The sequence below is a fragment of the Lemur catta genome, chromosome 8 (assembly GCF_020740605.2).
Source record: "Lemur catta isolate mLemCat1 chromosome 8, mLemCat1.pri, whole genome shotgun sequence".
NCBI lineage: Eukaryota > Metazoa > Chordata > Mammalia > Primates > Lemuridae > Lemur > Lemur catta.
This window is the reverse complement of record NC_059135.1, coordinates 55,920,057-55,937,863: the sequence shown is the minus strand read 5'-3', so window position 1 is coordinate 55,937,863 and position 17,807 is coordinate 55,920,057. Positions and strand designations below refer to the sequence as shown.

At 37.2% G+C, this 17,807-nt stretch overlaps 1 protein-coding gene and 1 pseudogene across 5 annotated transcripts; both read left to right on the top strand.

Moving 5' to 3' along the window:
- The first annotated feature begins 35 nt into the window (after positions 1 to 35).
- PHOSPHO2 (phosphatase, orphan 2) lies at positions 36 to 6,699 on the top strand. 5 transcript variants are annotated; one of them, XM_045558727.1, is made up of 4 exons: positions 36 to 292; positions 796 to 828; positions 2,933 to 3,099; positions 5,944 to 6,699. In XM_045558727.1, exon 4 carries the CDS (start codon positions 5,970 to 5,972, stop codon positions 6,693 to 6,695), a length of 726 nt encoding a protein of 241 aa, XP_045414683.1. In that variant the 5' UTR covers positions 36 to 292; positions 796 to 828; positions 2,933 to 3,099; positions 5,944 to 5,969; the 3' UTR covers positions 6,696 to 6,699. The 5 variants fall into 5 exon arrangements, with proteins under 5 accessions (XP_045414683.1, XP_045414684.1, XP_045414687.1 ...); XM_045558728.1 differs by lacking the exon at positions 796 to 828; XM_045558730.1 differs by lacking the exons at positions 36 to 292; positions 796 to 828; positions 2,933 to 3,099 and adding exons at positions 4,050 to 4,189; positions 4,612 to 4,667.
- A 1,455-nt stretch (positions 6,700 to 8,154) lies between these two features.
- LOC123644122 lies at positions 8,155 to 15,699 on the top strand (annotated as a pseudogene).
- Positions 15,700 to 17,807: the final 2,108 nt, after the last annotated feature.

Here is a 17,807-nt window from a genome sequence, read left to right as displayed (position 1 = left end):
GAGGAACGCGCTGCAGTCGGCGGGGGCGCTAGAGAACGGCGGCTGCGCTTGCACCCGGAAGCCGGGCGTGTGAGTGGGGCGGCCCTCTGGGCAGGCGCCAGGGAGAGGCCGAGGGTCCGAGCCGCCGGCGGCTGGACAGACGCTGGGGTGGCTGCTGACGCCGGGCCAGGGGCAGTGAGGAGCCCTCGGGGCACAGCTCTGCCTGCTACTCCCATACCCACGTGGCGCGCGCCTCAAGGGGAACGACCCTCAACTAGGTCCAGACGCCTACCTTCCGGGGTGGACCAGGCAGGTGTGTGGGAGCGCGAGGCCTAGGCTTGGTGTGTGCGGCCACAGATCTCGCGGGTGGAATGTAAAGAGCAAAGTCCTCCCTTAACTGTGGAAGCCCAGGGATTGATTGACATAAAAGCTTACATCCTTTGGTTTCTGAGGCATGGTTAAGGCTAGATGGGGCTACGTTTTTTTTTTTAAATAGGAATGTTAAAACTTGGGTTAGGACCTTAGAACATTCATGTTAGGACCTTTAATTAATTTTAAATTGCTTAGTAAATACGTTTTAGTAAATTGAAGTGTTTTGGGGACCAATCAGACCTCTGTGGACACAAATCTGTTGAGTAGATGCGCGCTTGATTTCAAGATCCTTTTCTAACACATTGACGTATGAATGATTTCATTACTAACAAGTTGGCTCCGTCGTGTCCGCATTAGACACCGAATAGCAGTTGCTTAAAGTAAAAGGACATAACATTTTTAATAACGAAAGTTCTAATACATAGTTGTACTATTTTTCTTCAGCTTTACTATCAGATGTTCCACATAATAATGCTGGTAAGTGTAGAAAAATTACTAAAATATTTGTAGCTAATTAGTTTGTGCACATACTATACTGGTGGCTTTTTGAAAGCGTGATTTAAAAAGTACAAGAACTGGGAAGGATCAGAGATTTCACCCTATTTGCAGGCTAACTACTTAGCCTGCCATAGTTTTGTGGAAGACACAACACAAGACTCTACTCTCAGAGATGAATTACTAACAACAGTAGCCAGAATATCAGCAATTTTCCTCAGTTCGCACAGGATGATGCAAAGTGGTCCAGAAGTCACCTGGATGTGGAGTATGTTGCATTACAGGACAGGAACCCTGAGCCTAGGGAGCCCAATTTTTTCTTTTCTTTTCTTTTTTTTTTTTTTTGAGATGGAGTCTCACTCTGTCACCTGGGCTGGAGTGCCATGGCATCAGCCTAGCTCACAGCAACCTCAGAGTCCTGGGCTTAAGTGATCCTCTTGCCTCAGCCTCCCAAGTTGCTGGGATTACAGGCATGCACCACCATGCCCGGCTAATTTTTCTATTTTTAGCAGAGACAGGGTTTCGCTTTTGCTCAGGCTGGTCTTGAACTCCTGACCTCAAGCTATCCTCCCGCCTCGGCCTCCCAGAGTGCTAGGATTACAGGTGTGAGCCACCTCACCCGGCCAAGGGAACCCAAATCTTTATTTTGCACAATAAGAATGCCTTTTGATCTGTTCACTATATGGACATCTGAAACAATACTCCAGAGCAAAGGGAAGTGAGTGCCTTGCTTGTAAGAGATGCAGAACTACTAGAGATCTATGGAGAATGGGTCTCTGGAACAACAAAAATTCTCTGGAATTTTAGCTAGATTAGTTACAAAAAGTATTGAATCTCATACGATTTGATGTCAGTGATTTGCCAGTTTGACATCATGGTCGGATGTCCTTTGACTTCAAACTCCAGGTTTTAGTTCTCTAACCTGTGGATCATTATAACCAAGTCAATCTAGAGTTAAGTTATTTGTTCTTTTATAATCCCCATCCTTTTTTTTCTTTGTTGTGAATTTTAGAAGGTATAACATATGCACTCTGATATAAAACAGTTTAAACTATTCTTAGAAGAAAAATTTTTATTACAAAATCAATGTAGAAAAAGTATGAATTAGAATTGAACCACCCATGACCACTGTACACATAAACTTTTTTTTTTTTTTTTTTTTTTTTTGAGACAAGGTCTTGCTCTGTTGTCTGGGCTGGAGTGCAGTGGCGTCTTCATAGCTTGCTGCAACCTCAAACTCTTGGGCTCGAAAAATCCTTCTACCTCAACCTTCCCCAGTAGCTGGGACTATAGACACATGCCAGCACACCTGGCTAATTTTTCTATTTTCTTTGTAAGGGAGGGGTGGTGGTTTCTCTGGCTGAGGCTGGTCTCAAACTCCTGACCTCAAGCAATTCTCCCACCTCGGCCTCCCAAAGTTATTTTTTAAAACAAAAATGGGATTATACTATAATACTATTTTGTGACTTGTTTGTTTAATTTGAACTGAACATCTTAGCTTTTACTGGCTGAATAAATATTCTGTTATATGGCTATCACATACCTACCATATTTAACCAATCCCCAAGATATCTCTCGGATATCTATGTAGTTTCTACTTTTCATTATTGTGTAACGCAGATAGATTATTGTTACACTCTGGAAACATTGCATACATACCAAGTAGACACTGCTTGTGCTTTCCAAGAGAATAACTGTTTTTGGAATTTTAACAAATTGGTTTCAAAATAGATTAATATTCTTTAAATTTTTGTGCACATCCTTAATTTTTTTAAAACATTTTTGTTTCAAGTGCAGCACTAAATCTCTCAATGTTTATCGACAACAGAATATAGTATTCCTCTATTATTCAAGTAAAAAGAAAGAATGGAATCTGAAAATTTTGATCAGGTTAACACTTGTGATTCTATCCACTGGATAAAAACTGATTTTCACATACTGTTCCCTGTTTTATATTTACAGTTTTCTTGTTTAACCAAAATTTTCTTCCTCCCATTGCCAATAGATGCTTTTCTGATAGAAGAAAAAACAGCATAATTAGAAAACACAAATTTTAAAGCTCTTGAAATACTTTTTTTAATTTTAGGAGTTAAGAAGTTTCCAGTCTTTTGCTCCAAACCAGAAGACTTTGTTCCATGTATGTAGAATAGGAATAATGTTTAAAAACAACTGGCTGGCATTTAAAACTGAAGATTATCATGACCTAAGTCCTATGCTGAAGTGAGATTAATTGTCTTGGAAGTACTAAGTTGGGTAAGTATTTTTAATAAAGGTTTATGTTGAGTGGTGAGAAAAGACTAATAGAAAAATATGAAATTATGAAAAGTACACTGCTATATTAGCAATGGAACTATGTTACCTTCAGTTTCATGCTATTTTGAGGCTAATAGTTCAGAAATTTCAATAATTTGTGGCTAATTAAATCTAGGCTTGAGACAGTTTTCAGCAACAAGTTACATTTTGAAGAAAATTTTTTTAAATTATAAATGCATAATACTCAAACAGAATATTTAATTAAAAATATGCCTAGGTACAGTAATAATGTGATTGTCAATTATGCCTTATTGTTATTTATTACATTATTTCTATGGGAAAGTGAATTATGCATTTAAATTTCTGGGAGCTGATCAGAGACACCTGGATTAGGCATTTAGAGGTACAAGGATCCAGAGTACTAGATTATTGCATACCATCTAAATTCACACAACAGGAGCTACCCCTCTAGGTTAGTTATTCTCTAGATATTCTAAATTGAGAGACAGAATAATTACTCTTAAGTGAGTCAAGAGCTCTATTTTGTCTTCACTACTAGGTATCTGTTGTCATAAACTGGAGAATACTTGTGGTTAAATGGCATGTTTTCCATTTTTAATTGATCTCTTATTGGTAGGTTCTTTTCTTTTTAGGATTTCTTGCTAAAACCTCAGAATCTTTATAAAGTAGATCACAGATGTGTTGTGGGTTATGTGTACTTTGAGGCTAATGAATATTTTAATGTAATTAAACATCTTTTTTGCCAAAGTGACCTATTTAGTATTTTATTTTATCTTATTATTATTTTTTTATTTTAGAGAGAGGATCTTACTCTGTCAACCAGGCTGGAGTGCAGTGGTGTGATCATAGCTCACTGCAGCCTCAGACCCTCCTGGGCTCAAGCAAGCCTTCCACCTCAGCCTCTCTAGTAGCTAGGACTACAGGTGTGCATCACTATGCATGGCTTTTGTTTGTTTGTTTGTTTGTTTTTTGGTAGAGATAGGGTCTCACCATGTTACCCTGCCTCATCTGGAACTTTTGGCCCCAAGTGGTCTTCCCGCTTCAGCCTCCCAAAGTGCTGGGATTACAGGTAGGAACTGCAAGTCTCTGCTCTCAGTATTTTATTTTTAAACTGATGAATAGTCTTTAAATATTCTATTTCTTAGGCACTGGAGTTTGGTACTTAAAAGCATGAACTTTGGAATCAAACCAACCTGAGTCTAAAACTCCAGCTCTGCCACTTAACTAATAATACTTAAGCACTTTAAGCTACAGTTTATATATCTTTAAGATAAAGGTAATAATAATTCCTACTTAATAGGGTTGTGATAGTTAAACAAAATAATATTGTAAAGTTTTTAGGCCAGTGATCTCTCAAAAATATTCTTTTTTTAATTTTTTGATTATATACACTAATTATAGATTTCCCTGGGTATTCTGTATAATTATTTTTTATGATAATTTTCATCTATACCATCTGTTGACCAGCTTATTCTTTCCTTTTCTCTTGAGATTATAATGACCTTCATTATCTTCTAATGAAAACAGTGTTAAGTAATTCTCATACCGTAAGTATTATAATTACTTAGGTGAATTCAGATTATTTAGCACCCCAGAGCTAAACTATCTAGAACAGATATAAATAACATGTGAAAACCATTAACAAAAGTTATTTCTAGTTTGTGAGAATTAAATTGATCTCCAGTTCTCAGGTAATTTGTTTAGAATTTTTTTTTTCTTTATTTCTCAGACTTGAGCCAGTTTATAATTTGTTTAGAATTTTAAGTACAGCATCAAGCAATCATTTAGTTATAACAATAGCATTTAGAAATTGATTTCAAGATAAACACCTTTTTTAAAAAATTGTTTTACATTTTACAAGATTTCTTGGTAAATGTATTCAGAATTTTGGTTAGTACACAGAGAATCTATATTATACATGACTTATTTAATAAGAGGATTATTGTAAATATTTTAGTCTAATAAATATGGCTATGATTGATAATTTAATGATAGTAAGAAACATTAACCTGCATTTTCTTTTTTGTGTGTGTTTTAACTTTTATAAGAATCATCCCAAACCAGGCATGGTGGCTCACTCCTATAATCCTAGCATTCTAGGAGGCCAAGGCAGGAGGATCACTTGAGGTCAGGAGTTCAGACTAGCCTGAGCAAGAGCGAGATCCCGTCTCTACTAAAAAAATAGAAAGAAATTAGCTGAGCAACTAAAAATATATAGAAAAAATTAGCCAGGCATGGTGGCACATCCCTGTAGTCCCAGCTACTCGGGAGGCTGGGGCAGAAGAATTGCTTGAGCCCAGGAGTTTGAGGTTGCTGTGAGCTAGGCTGACGCCATGGTACCCTAGCCCGGGCAACAGAGTCTACTGTGTCTCAAAAAAAAAAAAAAAGATAGATAAAAATAGAAAAAATTAGCTGGGTGTGGTGGTACATGCCCGTAGTCCCAGCTACTTGGGAAACTGGGGCAGGAAGATCACTTGAGCCCAAGAGTTTGAGGTTGCAGTGACCTAGGGTGACAACACTGCACTCTAGCAGGGGCAACAAAGGGAGATTCTGTCTTAAAAAAAAAAAAAAAGCATCCCCACAGGAACACAATGGGACTATGAGTTTCCTTTTTATATATTTTGTTTTCCATTCACTTAAAATACTCAAATATGAACTTTGCTTCTTAGGAAAAAATGCGTAGGTGATGGTCTTAAAATGCTTAATTACTTGTCTATATTCCTTGTTTTAGCAGATTAACATTTAGTTATATTTATTAAATAAGTATAATAGCTGCATATGTAAACAGAGTATGTGTAGGGAATAATATTTCTTCTTTTTCAGGGTAACCCAGATCTACTTCTGGAACCATGAAAATTTTGCTGGTTTTTGACTTTGACAATACAATCATAGATGACAATAGTGACACTTGGATTGTACAATGTGCTCCAGGCAGAAAGCTTCCTATTGAACTCAAAGCTTCTTATCAAAAAGGATTTTGGACAGAATTTATGGGCAGAGTCTTTAAGTATTTGGGAGATAAAGGTGTAAGAGAAGATGAAATGAAAAGAGCAGTGACATCAATGCCTTTCACTCCAGGGATGGTGGAACTTTTCAACTTTATAAGAAAGACTAAGGATAAATTTGACTGTATCATTATTTCAGATTCAAATTCAGTCTTCATAGATTGGGTTTTAGAAGCTGCCAATTTTCATGATGTGTTTGATAAAGTGTTTACAAACCCAGCAGCTTTTGACAGCAGTGGTCATCTCACTGTGGAAAATTATCATGCTCATTCTTGCAACAGATGCCCAAAGAATCTTTGCAAAAATGTAGTCTTGGTAGAATTTGTAGATAAACAGTTACAACAAGGAGTGAATTATACACAAATCGTTTATATAGGTGATGGTGGAAATGATGTCTGTCCAGTGACCTTTTTAAAGAAGAATGATATTGCCATGCCACGGGAAGGATATACCTTACAGAAAACTCTTTCCAAAATGTCTCAAAATCTTGAGCCTATGGAATCTTCTATTGTAGTGTGGTCCTCAGGTGTTGAAATAATTTCTCATTTACAATTTCTAATAAAGGAGTGATATGCTAACAATTGAAATGTGTATCAGTTAAGATTAGGTTCAACAGCATAAAACTAAAACCTCAAATACCAGCAACTTTAAAAAAAGGTGACTTTTTCCTTCTCACTTAAAAGAATTTCAGAGGTAAGTATTTTAAGGCTGCTGTGTTGCTCTACTAACCTCAGCACTTGGCTTCCAAGCCATGATCTCAGGTTACTGATCAAGGTCCAGCCCTTAGAGCAACATTCTGGCCAGCAAGGAAGGCAGTGAGAAGGTTACATCCCTCTGTCTAAGGAAATTTCCCAGAAGTTGTACTCAACAGTTCTTTTTAAAAATGTTATTGGCCAAAACTTAGTCATAATGCCCCACTTGTAAACAACAAAGAAGGATGGAAAATACAGCTTTCATTCCTTGTGATCATATGCCCAGGAAAAGTTGGGGGAAGAAAGAGTACAGAGCTGAGGTAGGTGCAACTAGTGGTCTCTATTAAAGGTTGTTGATAGGTAGTTTATATTTTTAAATTTATTCCTAAAGAGAGTAGACATATTTTATTCTCTTAGATATTTATTTCAAAACCATGTCCAGTAGTTACAGATCTTAAAAATAAGCTGGATGTTTTATTTGCACAAGAATAAATGGCTCCCAAATGTATATAATGTCCTTCCAACTCAGTGTGTTTGAAAGATAGGGATGCAGTATCTATTTATCAAATTTTCATCAATTTCAGACTTTTGAAATACATATTGTCCTTCAGATATTTTAAATTTCTATCATAGCATCATAGACAACTACAGTATACTTGTTTAATTAGTGTGTTTTTATTTGGCAGTACAATCTTGAGCAATATAGTACTACATATAATTTGTAGGAATACTCAATATTTAAGCAACTGTTTCACATGGGGATATTAGCAAAATATCAACTGATTTAAAGTCTTATAAATCCATGTTAATTTCTAGATTCATGTTTCAGCCTTAAATATTCAGTACGTAATAATAGGATTTTTCTTTTCCAAATTATGGAAAGCTCCAGAAATAGAAATATTCAATATATGGGGAAAAATTGGTACTCTCTCATCTATTTTTTGTAAGTTGAAAAAGTAAATCTTTGTTTTGCTTTAATGGGTTAGATTATGTTGAAACACATCTGCTCTTATAGATTATTATTTGTCTACATGTTGAAGCTAGTAACAAATTATAAATTATGGAAGTAAAAAAAGACTTTTGTTTACAGTAAGGGTAGACCGAGTAATTTGGACTAGATCTGCTGAGAATGTCTAGAAAAGCTGACAGCGAACAAAACTTAAAAATAGTCTGAAGACATCAGAGAGCGGGCAACAATGAAGAATTCCTAAGGAAGCACAGAAATTTTGGTAGGTAAGCTGTTTTCCTCTGTGTTGGTCAATTCTGTGAATGGTGGCTGAGATGCTGAATGGCTATGTTGATAACCTTATGGGAACAGGGAGAAGAGGCATTGGAGTATGGGGCCTGTACTGGTAAACCTTTCCTTTGAGTGAGGATACCAAATGGCTGCCCATTGGGAGTAAGAATGATCCAGAAGTAAACAGGCCTTCAATGGGATGGCAGCTCAGCTTTGAATACTCTCAGTCTCTAAAACTGGATTGAAGTTATCTAAGATTTTTAGAGCTCCCAGGTGCCTGGCAGAAGCGAATCTAAATTTCCTTCTCAGGAGGAAGCTAATATCCTACATATGGCAGACAGACTATGATGGTTCGTATAATCCTTGTCCTCTGGTATTCCTTTTGTGGGAGGAGATTCCTTTGACTTGCTTCTAATCATTAGAATACCATGAAGATGATACGATATACATGATCTCATGTATACATGACTACATCAAATTCTAATGCCCATCTTGTTAAGAAACTCCCTTATTGATTTTGAAGAAGCAAGCTGCCATGTTGTGAACTAGTCTTTGGAGAGGGCCATGTGGCAAGCAACTAAGAGTGGCCTCTAGCCAATAATCTGCAAGAAACAGGTCCTTGTTCCATTATTCTGCAAGGAACTGAATGTTGCCAACAACCATGTGATTTTGGAAGTAAATCTTGTCCCAGTGGAGCTTCAGCTGAAACCACAGTTCCAGTTAACACCTTGATTGTAGTCTCGTGAGACCATGAAACAGGAGCCAGCTAAGCTGTGCTTGGACTCCTGACCCACAGAATTTGTAAAATAATGTGTAGTGGTTTAAGACACTAAATTTGCGGTAATATAGTTACACAGCAGTGGAAAGCTAATATGTAGGCCTGAAATCTATAAACAGGTTTGTAAGTACATTGTAGGGCACACAATAAAAAGTAGCCACACAAAAACAGGAGTGAAACCAGCAGAGGCTTCCATTTGAGCAGATCTGCAGGACTTTCCAGGTACTAAAGTTTTTAAAGACAAACTTCTAAAAAAGAAAAAAAATTGAGAATTTTGGCAAAGAATTGAACATTGTATTAAAAACAAGGCCAGGCACAGTGGCTCATGCCTGTAATACTAGCACTTTGGGATGCCAAGGTGGGAGGATCACTTGAGGTCAGGAGTTTGAAACCAGCCTGAGCAGGAGTGAGACTCGTCTCTACAAAAACTAAAAAAATTAGCTGGGTATGGTGGCATGTGCCTGTAGTCCCAGCTACTCAGGAGACTGAGGCAGAAGGATCTCTTGAACCCAGGACTTTGAGGTTGCAGTGAGCTGTGATGATGCCACTACACTCTAGCCCAAGTGACAGAGTGAGACCCTGTCTCCAAAAAAAAAGAACACACAGCCACACAATGGAACAGCTAGTAGGAGGAATAAGTTCTAATGTTTTGTAACACTGTAGGATGACTAGTTAACAATAATATATATTTTCATATAGCTAGAAGAAAGAATATTGAATGTTTACAACACAAAGAAATGAGAAATGTTTGAGATGGTGGATATGCTAATTACCCCTGTCTAACAGAAAACTAATACAATATCTAATCCCATCAAGGAATAGATAGCCTAATATTCCCAGGCACACTTTCTTTGTAATTACTTACATATTTGGCAGTTCATACTATAAAGCACTGAATTGTCTTATTCTTCTGATGAAACACCAAACATCACTATGATGTGTGAAGAGATCCTAGTTAAAATGTCTTTGCCCTTGAGAGTTTTAAGGGTGATCTGATTTTTCTGTTTTCTAATTTTTCATAATATGAGTGTACTTTTTAAAAAATAAAAACAAATTTAAAGAAATAATGCACACCCCACCTACCAGTAAATGGGCCAGATCTGAGCTTATTAGTCAAGATTGACTACATAATTTGCAAGGCCCAGAACACAATGAAAATGCAACACTCCTTGTTCAAAAAATTAAGAATTTCAGGACAGGCACAGCAGAGCACTAAACCAAGAGTGGGGTCCTTGCAAACATGGGGCACTCTACGACTGCACAGGTCATAAGCCCATGAAGCTGGCTGTGTGCTCAGACCTTCTCTAGCAACTTTCAGATAAAAGCTTAGCCAACGACTGTATGCTTTCTAAAGGCCCTGCTGCATCTTCACTATTTGGGTGACATTTGCAAACTAATTGCCCATAATGCTGCCATCTTGGGCAACCAAATTCTTTCAGAATTTTCTCCAAGTGCATTTATACACACACACACACATACATGTGTGTGTGCTTGTGTGTGCTCTTTGACATAGGTGGATTATTGTTAAAATTGTAGACTGCTTTTGTCACTTAAAATTATTGCAGGAGTATTTCTCTGTATTAATATTCTTTAAGAATAAAAGTTTAAATATTCACATATTTACTGTACATTAAATGAAATGAAGAGTTAAAATTATGAAAGATTTTAAGGAAGAAGAGAGAAAAAAAGAGAGAGCCAGGAAGGAAAGAAGGGAGGAAAAAGAAAGACCCCTGCCCTTCAAAGAACTCAGAGAGTAAAATCAAAGAACATTGAGGTGTAACATAGTTATTAAGAAGATGTAAGCATTACTACATGATGCACCATACGTATAAACTCATTTTATCTTTAAAAAAATCTTACAAAAATAGAAATATTATTCCAATTTTTTATATAAGAAAAACTTAAAAAAAAAAAAGTTTAGTGAGGTTACAGAACTAAGCAATAGAAGGGTAGTTCGAAACTAGATGACACTGAGTCAGGAAACCTGCATTCTAGTCCCAGCTCTAACTGCTAATTTTTTTCTTTTTTAAAAGACAGGGTCTCACGCTGTCACCTGGGCTGGAGTACAGTGGCACAATCATAGCTCACTACACCCTTGAATTCCTGGGCTCAAGTGATCCTCCCGCTTCGGCCTCCTGAGTGGCTGGGACTACAGTTGCAAGTTACTGCACCTGGCTACTAACTGCTGATTAGCTATGTGACTTTGGTAAATGATTTCACATCTCTGGAATTTATTATCTTTCCTGTAAAATGACTGGATTGATTGTTTTTATCCCTAAATACTTTCCAGTTCTAAAATTCTGTAATTTAAATATCATTATGAATTTGAATGGTCTGGCTATTAGTAGCTTTTAAAAATCTGTCTTTCGAATAAAACTAAGTTATTATGCTGTTTTTAAGCCCTGTAGAAGGACGTTTCATTTTACTGTAATTTAAAATCACCTAAGGGTCAGCCTTGTAATTTTTAGGATATTAATAGATTAGATCACAGATTTGAACTCCCCGGATTGCTTAGTTTTGTCTTTTAGCTAAATAACTATGATTTCTTTATCTGATCCTACAAATCTATTTTTATTTCCATAACTCTCTTTTGACCTACTCACAAGTCCCCTCTGACCTTCAAGATTGTCCCTGAACTAGACATAGTACTGTATTCAAGAATCCAGTCACTGAGTATCTATCTTATTTTGCTCTTATAAGCATTGTCTTTGTCCTCTCTTCCTTTTTTTCATCAATATATTAGAACAGCATTTCTCTGGGAATCATATTAAAATGTTAATTCTGTTTTAATAAGCTTGGGGTGGGAATTGAGATTCTGCCTTTCTAACACATCCACAGGTAATTTGATGCTGGTGCTTTCTTGACCACACTTTCAGTAGCATTGTATATTCTAATGAAATGTGCTTTGTTAAAAAAAAATATTTTTGAAACATTTCCAAACATTTAAAAAAAAACCACTGCACTCTAGCCAGGGCAACAGAGTGAGACTCTGTCTCGTAAAAAAAAAAGCATAAGTGTCTTTCATAGGCATATAGCAATGAAGAAAACAGACAGAAATCACTGCTTTCATGTTCATGAAGGTAACATTCTAGTAGGAGAAACACAATAAACTGATTAAGAAAAAAGTATATAATATTATAGATGGGAATAAATACTATGGATAAAAATAAAGCAGGGAAGGGAAATAGGGACTAGCACGTGGTGGTAGGGAAATAATTTTAAATGGGCTGGTAAAAGAAAGCTTCACTGGAAAGGTGGCATTTGAGCAAAGACCTAATGAAGATGAGCAAGCCAGTCATATGGCTGTAGCTGGGAAAAGAACAGTCCAGGCAAAAAGAACAACTAGTAGTAAAGCCCTGCAGCACTGCTGTTTCTGGTGAGGGCAAAAGCAGGCCTGGGTGTGGGGATCCAAGAGGCTATTTTTAAGTATTTGGGTTTTTCTGAATGAGACAGGAAGTCTTTGAAGAGTTTTAATCTCTGACTTGGTTAGGAGTATCCATCTATCCTGGTTTATTTGAGCCAATGCTCTTACCTTTATTCTTTTTCTGTTTGTTTTTGTTTGTGTTTTGGTGTTTTTGTAGAGATGGGGTCTTGCTATGTTACTCAGGCTGGTCTTCAACTCCTAACCTCAGGCATTCTTCCTGCCTCGGCCTCCCAAAATGTTAGGATTACAGGCATAAGCCACCACTCCCGGCTTCTTTTGTTTGTTTGTTTGTTATAATAGTTTATCTATGTTTTTTTGTTTTTTTGGTTTTTTTTGAGACAGAGTCTCGCTTTGTTGCCTGGGCTACAGTGAGTGCTGTGGCGTCAGCCTAGCTCACAGCAACCTCAAACTCCTGGGCTTAAGCAATCCTTCTGCCTCAGCCTCCCAAGTAGCTGGGACTACAGGCATGTGCCACCATGCCCGGCTAATTTTTTCTATATATATTTACAGTTGGCCAGATAATTTCTTTCTATTTTTTTAGTAGAGACGGGGTCTCGCTCTTGCTCAGGCTGGTCTCCAACTCCTGACCTCTAGCGATCCACCTGCCTCGGCCTCTCAGAGTGCTAGGATTATAGGCGTTAGCTACTGCACCCGGCCCACTCCGGCTTCTTTTCCTGTTTGGAAGAATTAGATTTCTGTTCCTTATAATTGAAAAAGCCCTAGTTTATTATCCTGTCTTTTATCATCTGGAATTTAGCTCTAACAGTGGCACAAAAACATAGTCTCAAATAAACTGCTGTCTTTTAAATGACTCCACCCACCAAATAGTAATAAGCTAGTTCCTATTTGGGGGACTACTAGATCAGTGGTCTTTCAAATCTAGTAAGTTCGAAAAACTGTGTACTCATTTCCACATTTTTAGGTCAATATTGAAAACTTTTCATCATAAGTTTATTTCCCAAAGTTGTAATTTCTAACATATTATAAATAATGACTTTTTAATAGACTGTTAAATAATTCTTTTAAATCTATTTAGTAAAAGCTAAGTATAGCAATTCAAAACCCACTATCATTCATTTAAAAATACATAAACAAGTTGTTCTTTAAAAGTGGGAAATTTTTTAGTGGGACATGCTGGCACACACCTGTAGGCCCAATTGCTCAGGAGGCAGGGACAGGAGGGTCGCTTGAGCCCAGATGTTTGAGGCTGCAGTGAGCTATGATTGTGCTGCTGCACTCCAGCCTAGGCAACAGAGTGATACCCTGTCTCCAAATGAAAGAAAGAGAAAGGAAGAGGAAAAAGAGAGAGAGAGAAAGAGAGGAAGGGAGGGAGGGAGGGAAAAGTACAGGTCCCAAGAGGTTATTCATTCCCTGGGAGTTAAGTGAAGCGTAGTGTTTTCTGAGGATTACAAAAATAAAAAAGGCCCTCAACACTGCAAATAGACTAGAAAGAAGTGAAAACAAATCTAAAGATGAAGGCATTTCAGACCATTTGCAGGCAGCTCAGAAGTTCAAAGCAGTTTTTGGTGGAACCGGCTGCCCTTGTGTATTTCTCCACTTCCTGTTGTTCGTGTGGCCGGAACAAAAAAAATGAACCCATATAAAGAAGTGGACCAAGAAAAATACTCTCATTTAGTACAGTCTGTCTTGTCATTCCGAGGCCTTGCCCGCACCCCAGAATCACTGTTCGATGAAGATACTTTACTGTATGGACCTGTGAGTAAGCAAAAACCCCCAAAGCAAGAAAAGGAAGCAAGAGTTCCACAAAATTGGTTTCCTATCTTCAATCCAGAGAGAAATGTTAAACCAGATACAAGCGATCCTTCAATTCCTTTGAGAATCCCTTTGCAAAGGAATGTGGTACCAAGCGTGACCTGAGTCCTTCAGGAGACCATGACAAAACGACATATTTTCTATTTGGAGAGGTGGAAATAGCAAATGATTCTGGAACTGGGAGAAAATGGCTTTAAAGAATATATTTCAAACATGTTTTTACAAGGGAATGGTTCCACAAAGCCTTGGAAAGCATACTTTCACCCCAAGGAAACTTAGAGAGATGAAAATCTCAAATCTGGTCATGTCGAAAGCTTCCAGCATATTCTGAAAGATGTCAGTGGAGTTCGAGCTCTTGAAAGTGCCGTTCAACATGAAACCTTAAAGGATATAGGTCTGCTGGACTGTGTGGCTGAGTATCAGGGTAAGCTGTGTGAGATTGATTGGAAGACATCAGAGAAACCAAAACCTGTTATCCAAAATACATTAGACAACCCACTGCAAGTTGTGGCATACATGGGTGCCATGAACTGTGATGCCAACTACAGCTTTCAGGCTCAGTGTGGCTTAATTGTGGTGGCCTACAAAGACGGATCACCTGCGCACTCACATCTCATGGATGCAGAGCTTTGTTCCCAGTACTGGGCCAAGTGGCTTCTTCGACTAGAAGACTACACAGAAAAGAAAAAGAATCAGAATATTCAGAAATCAGATTAGGGAGAAGATGCTATTTGAGAACATTCAGCAGTTTGGGAAAATATATTGCTATTTACTGTAATCTAAAACTGTTCATAGGTACTACCAGATCTGAGTGCTACATTAACGCAAACAGAAGTTATTAATGTGTTGAAATTTATTGCTACCAAAAATTCTAAAGAGCCAGGAAAGTCTAGATTTAAAGAGCTGGACTTCAGCACATAGAATACCAACTATTCTACATCTATTATTTTACCTGAAAAGAGGGCAAGCAGGATGGGCAGTCATGCTGTTGACTCTTACACTCCCTTGGTAGACCGTTTTGTGTCCTGGGCAGGATGCCCAGCCTTTGAGCTGAGATTGGAAGGCGGTGAGGCTGGATGTGCCAAACCTTTCCCCAGGGTTCACCAGGAGGAAAGAGGCCTCAAACCCCTAAGGTGTGTGAAAGAAGAAGACATTGGCTAACTACCACTACCAGTGCAGTTTCCTAAAACTTGTTTTGTATGTTGGGGTTCTCTATATATTTCAGTTGAGGGAAAAAAACTAACATTTAACCTTTTTTAATAATAAATATGTGATTATTCAGCCTCATGTAAATGTTGCTGTCTGGAAAGATGGACATATTCCAAGCCGTTGGCAGTATGCCTTGGCATACCACCAAATCACCCGCAGAAGTAGCCAGACCCCTGTTTGCAAATCATAATTGTAGGTGTTTTAGTAGCTACTTCTGGTGTGAGTCAAAGGATCATGTAAATGGAGGAAACTTATCATTTGTAGAATTTTTCAGCTATAGGGGAACAATATCCATTTTTTCTGTGTTTGATAGGTAATAAAAATTATTAGTTGTCATTTCGTTTGGGAAACTTAAATAAATGCCCATTATAGCCTTAGGGGAGGGTCTCCTGTTTATGGAGTGAGTCCATTAGCATTTAAGTTAAAGTTGCTGCTTTAAAATAGTAGGGTACTACAATGACTTTTTTTATTAGCCATTATTTGTGAGAAATAAAATACAAGGAATGAGTAAAAAAAGAAAAGGAAGGAAGAAAAGAAAAGGAAGGAAAGGGAAGGAAGGAGGAAGGAAGGGAAGGAAGGAGGAAGGAAGGGAAGGAAGGAAAGAAGGAGCAAGAAAGATGTGCACAATAGGATTATTCAGTGTACTCCTTGGCATTTTGCTTTCCTTTTTCTTCTTGACTTCTTATTTTCATACCATTCATTTCTCTCAGAGGAGGTTGTCTCACTAAAAATACAGGCAGTCCTGACTTTGCACAGTTGTACAGGACCATAAAAATAACTGCAAGTTGACAATGTATAATGTGATCTTAATAATCAATGGGAAAAATTATGGTTGTCCTGTGACCTTTAAAATTTTTGTTGGAACATTAAAAACTCTCTTACTGTTATAAATGCATAGTGAAATGAAAAAACAGAGTAAGACTAATATTTACTTAGTATGTTGTAATCTTTCTTTCTCTTTCTTTTTTCTTTTCTTTCTCAGTGTCTCTTGCTCAGTCGCTGGGCTAGAGTGCAGTGGCATCATCATAGCTCACTGCAACCTAAAACTCCTGGGCTAAAGCAATCCTCATGCCTTAACCTCTGGAGCAGCTGGAACTACAGGCACACGCCACCATGGCCCACTAATTTTTTCTATTTTTTGTAGAGATGAGGTCTTGCTTTTGCTAAGGATGGTCTCGAACTCTTGAACTCGAGCAATCCTCCCACCTTGGCCTCCCAGATTACATTGCAATTTAAAATATTAGAAACATTGAGGATTTTTATTTTCTAAAATATTAGAAACATTGAGGTATTTTATTTCTTTGTAAAAACCATATCAAGAGTAGTTTGAACAGTTCCTTGTCTTCTTGCCACAGAATTTACAATATGGAGTGACCATCTTTCTATGCCTTGGTGAATTGGCATACTCTAAGTCTGGATCAGCTTCCATCATGTTATCCTTCGCACTAAGTAGCCCTGGCTACATATCTGGATTCTCTCCAAGGGTACAAGCCTCAGCATTCCCATGATCAGCTATTTTCTCTACAACTTCATTATGTTCACTTTAAATTTCATTCACAGCATTATCACTTTTTATTTCCTTGCTACACTTTCATCATCCTTGGCCAATACCCTTTTTCAATTATCCATTTTTGTAAAATGTCACATAGCAGATGTTTCACAGGAGACAAGGAGGCAACACAATTACAAGCCTTGCTGTCTGTTTGTGAACTGAATAACAGATGCACAGTGATCAATCACTGACAGACTTTGAAAGAAGAGATGTGATTGGTCGCTGATCATGATGCACATTTGCTAATGTAGTAATTTGTGGACCTGAAGAGCTAGCCCCAAAATTTGCATTTATGCAATTACTCATAGTTAATACACCACAGTAACTGAAATTTAAACCTTTTTCTTAAGGGACAGGTGTTATTTAACTAAACTGTGGTAATTAAAATTCATGCATTTGGAGCCATTAAAAGAAGGAATTTTCTGCATATTTTATACTTGAAAATCTTTTATTAATCATCTCTTAACCTTCTCTCTAACAAAATGTATATATATTAAAATTTTAACTGTTCTATGTCCTTGATTATTTTTAAAATTCTGACCTGATTAACATAATTATTATAATTAATCAAAAAACATAAATCAAAAGTTAAAAATTATCAAAAAATATTTCAATCTTGATGAATGGGGCTATCTTCTTTTTATTTAGGGCATATGCCCTTAGTTGAATATTGCTTACTGCTGGAATGAGACAGCATTTAGGATCAGTGATATTCCTATCATTTTTTATGGATATTAATCCCTGAGAAAATGTGTTCACATAGACAAACAGATCAAATTTTGTTATGGTAATGCCACTCATTTCATGAGTTCTTTCCAAGTTATTTGTCAAAAGTCTTCTTTCACTTTTCACTTTTGTTGAAAACAAGAAATTGGAAACTTCTGGCTTGCAAAAGTATTTTTACCCAGTCATTGGGAATGTGGTGGCCTTATAAATTTTGCCTACTATTTTTTTTACTTACTAGCAACTTGTTTAATCCAGTATATAAATACAGTACACAAAATTTTTCTTTCTATA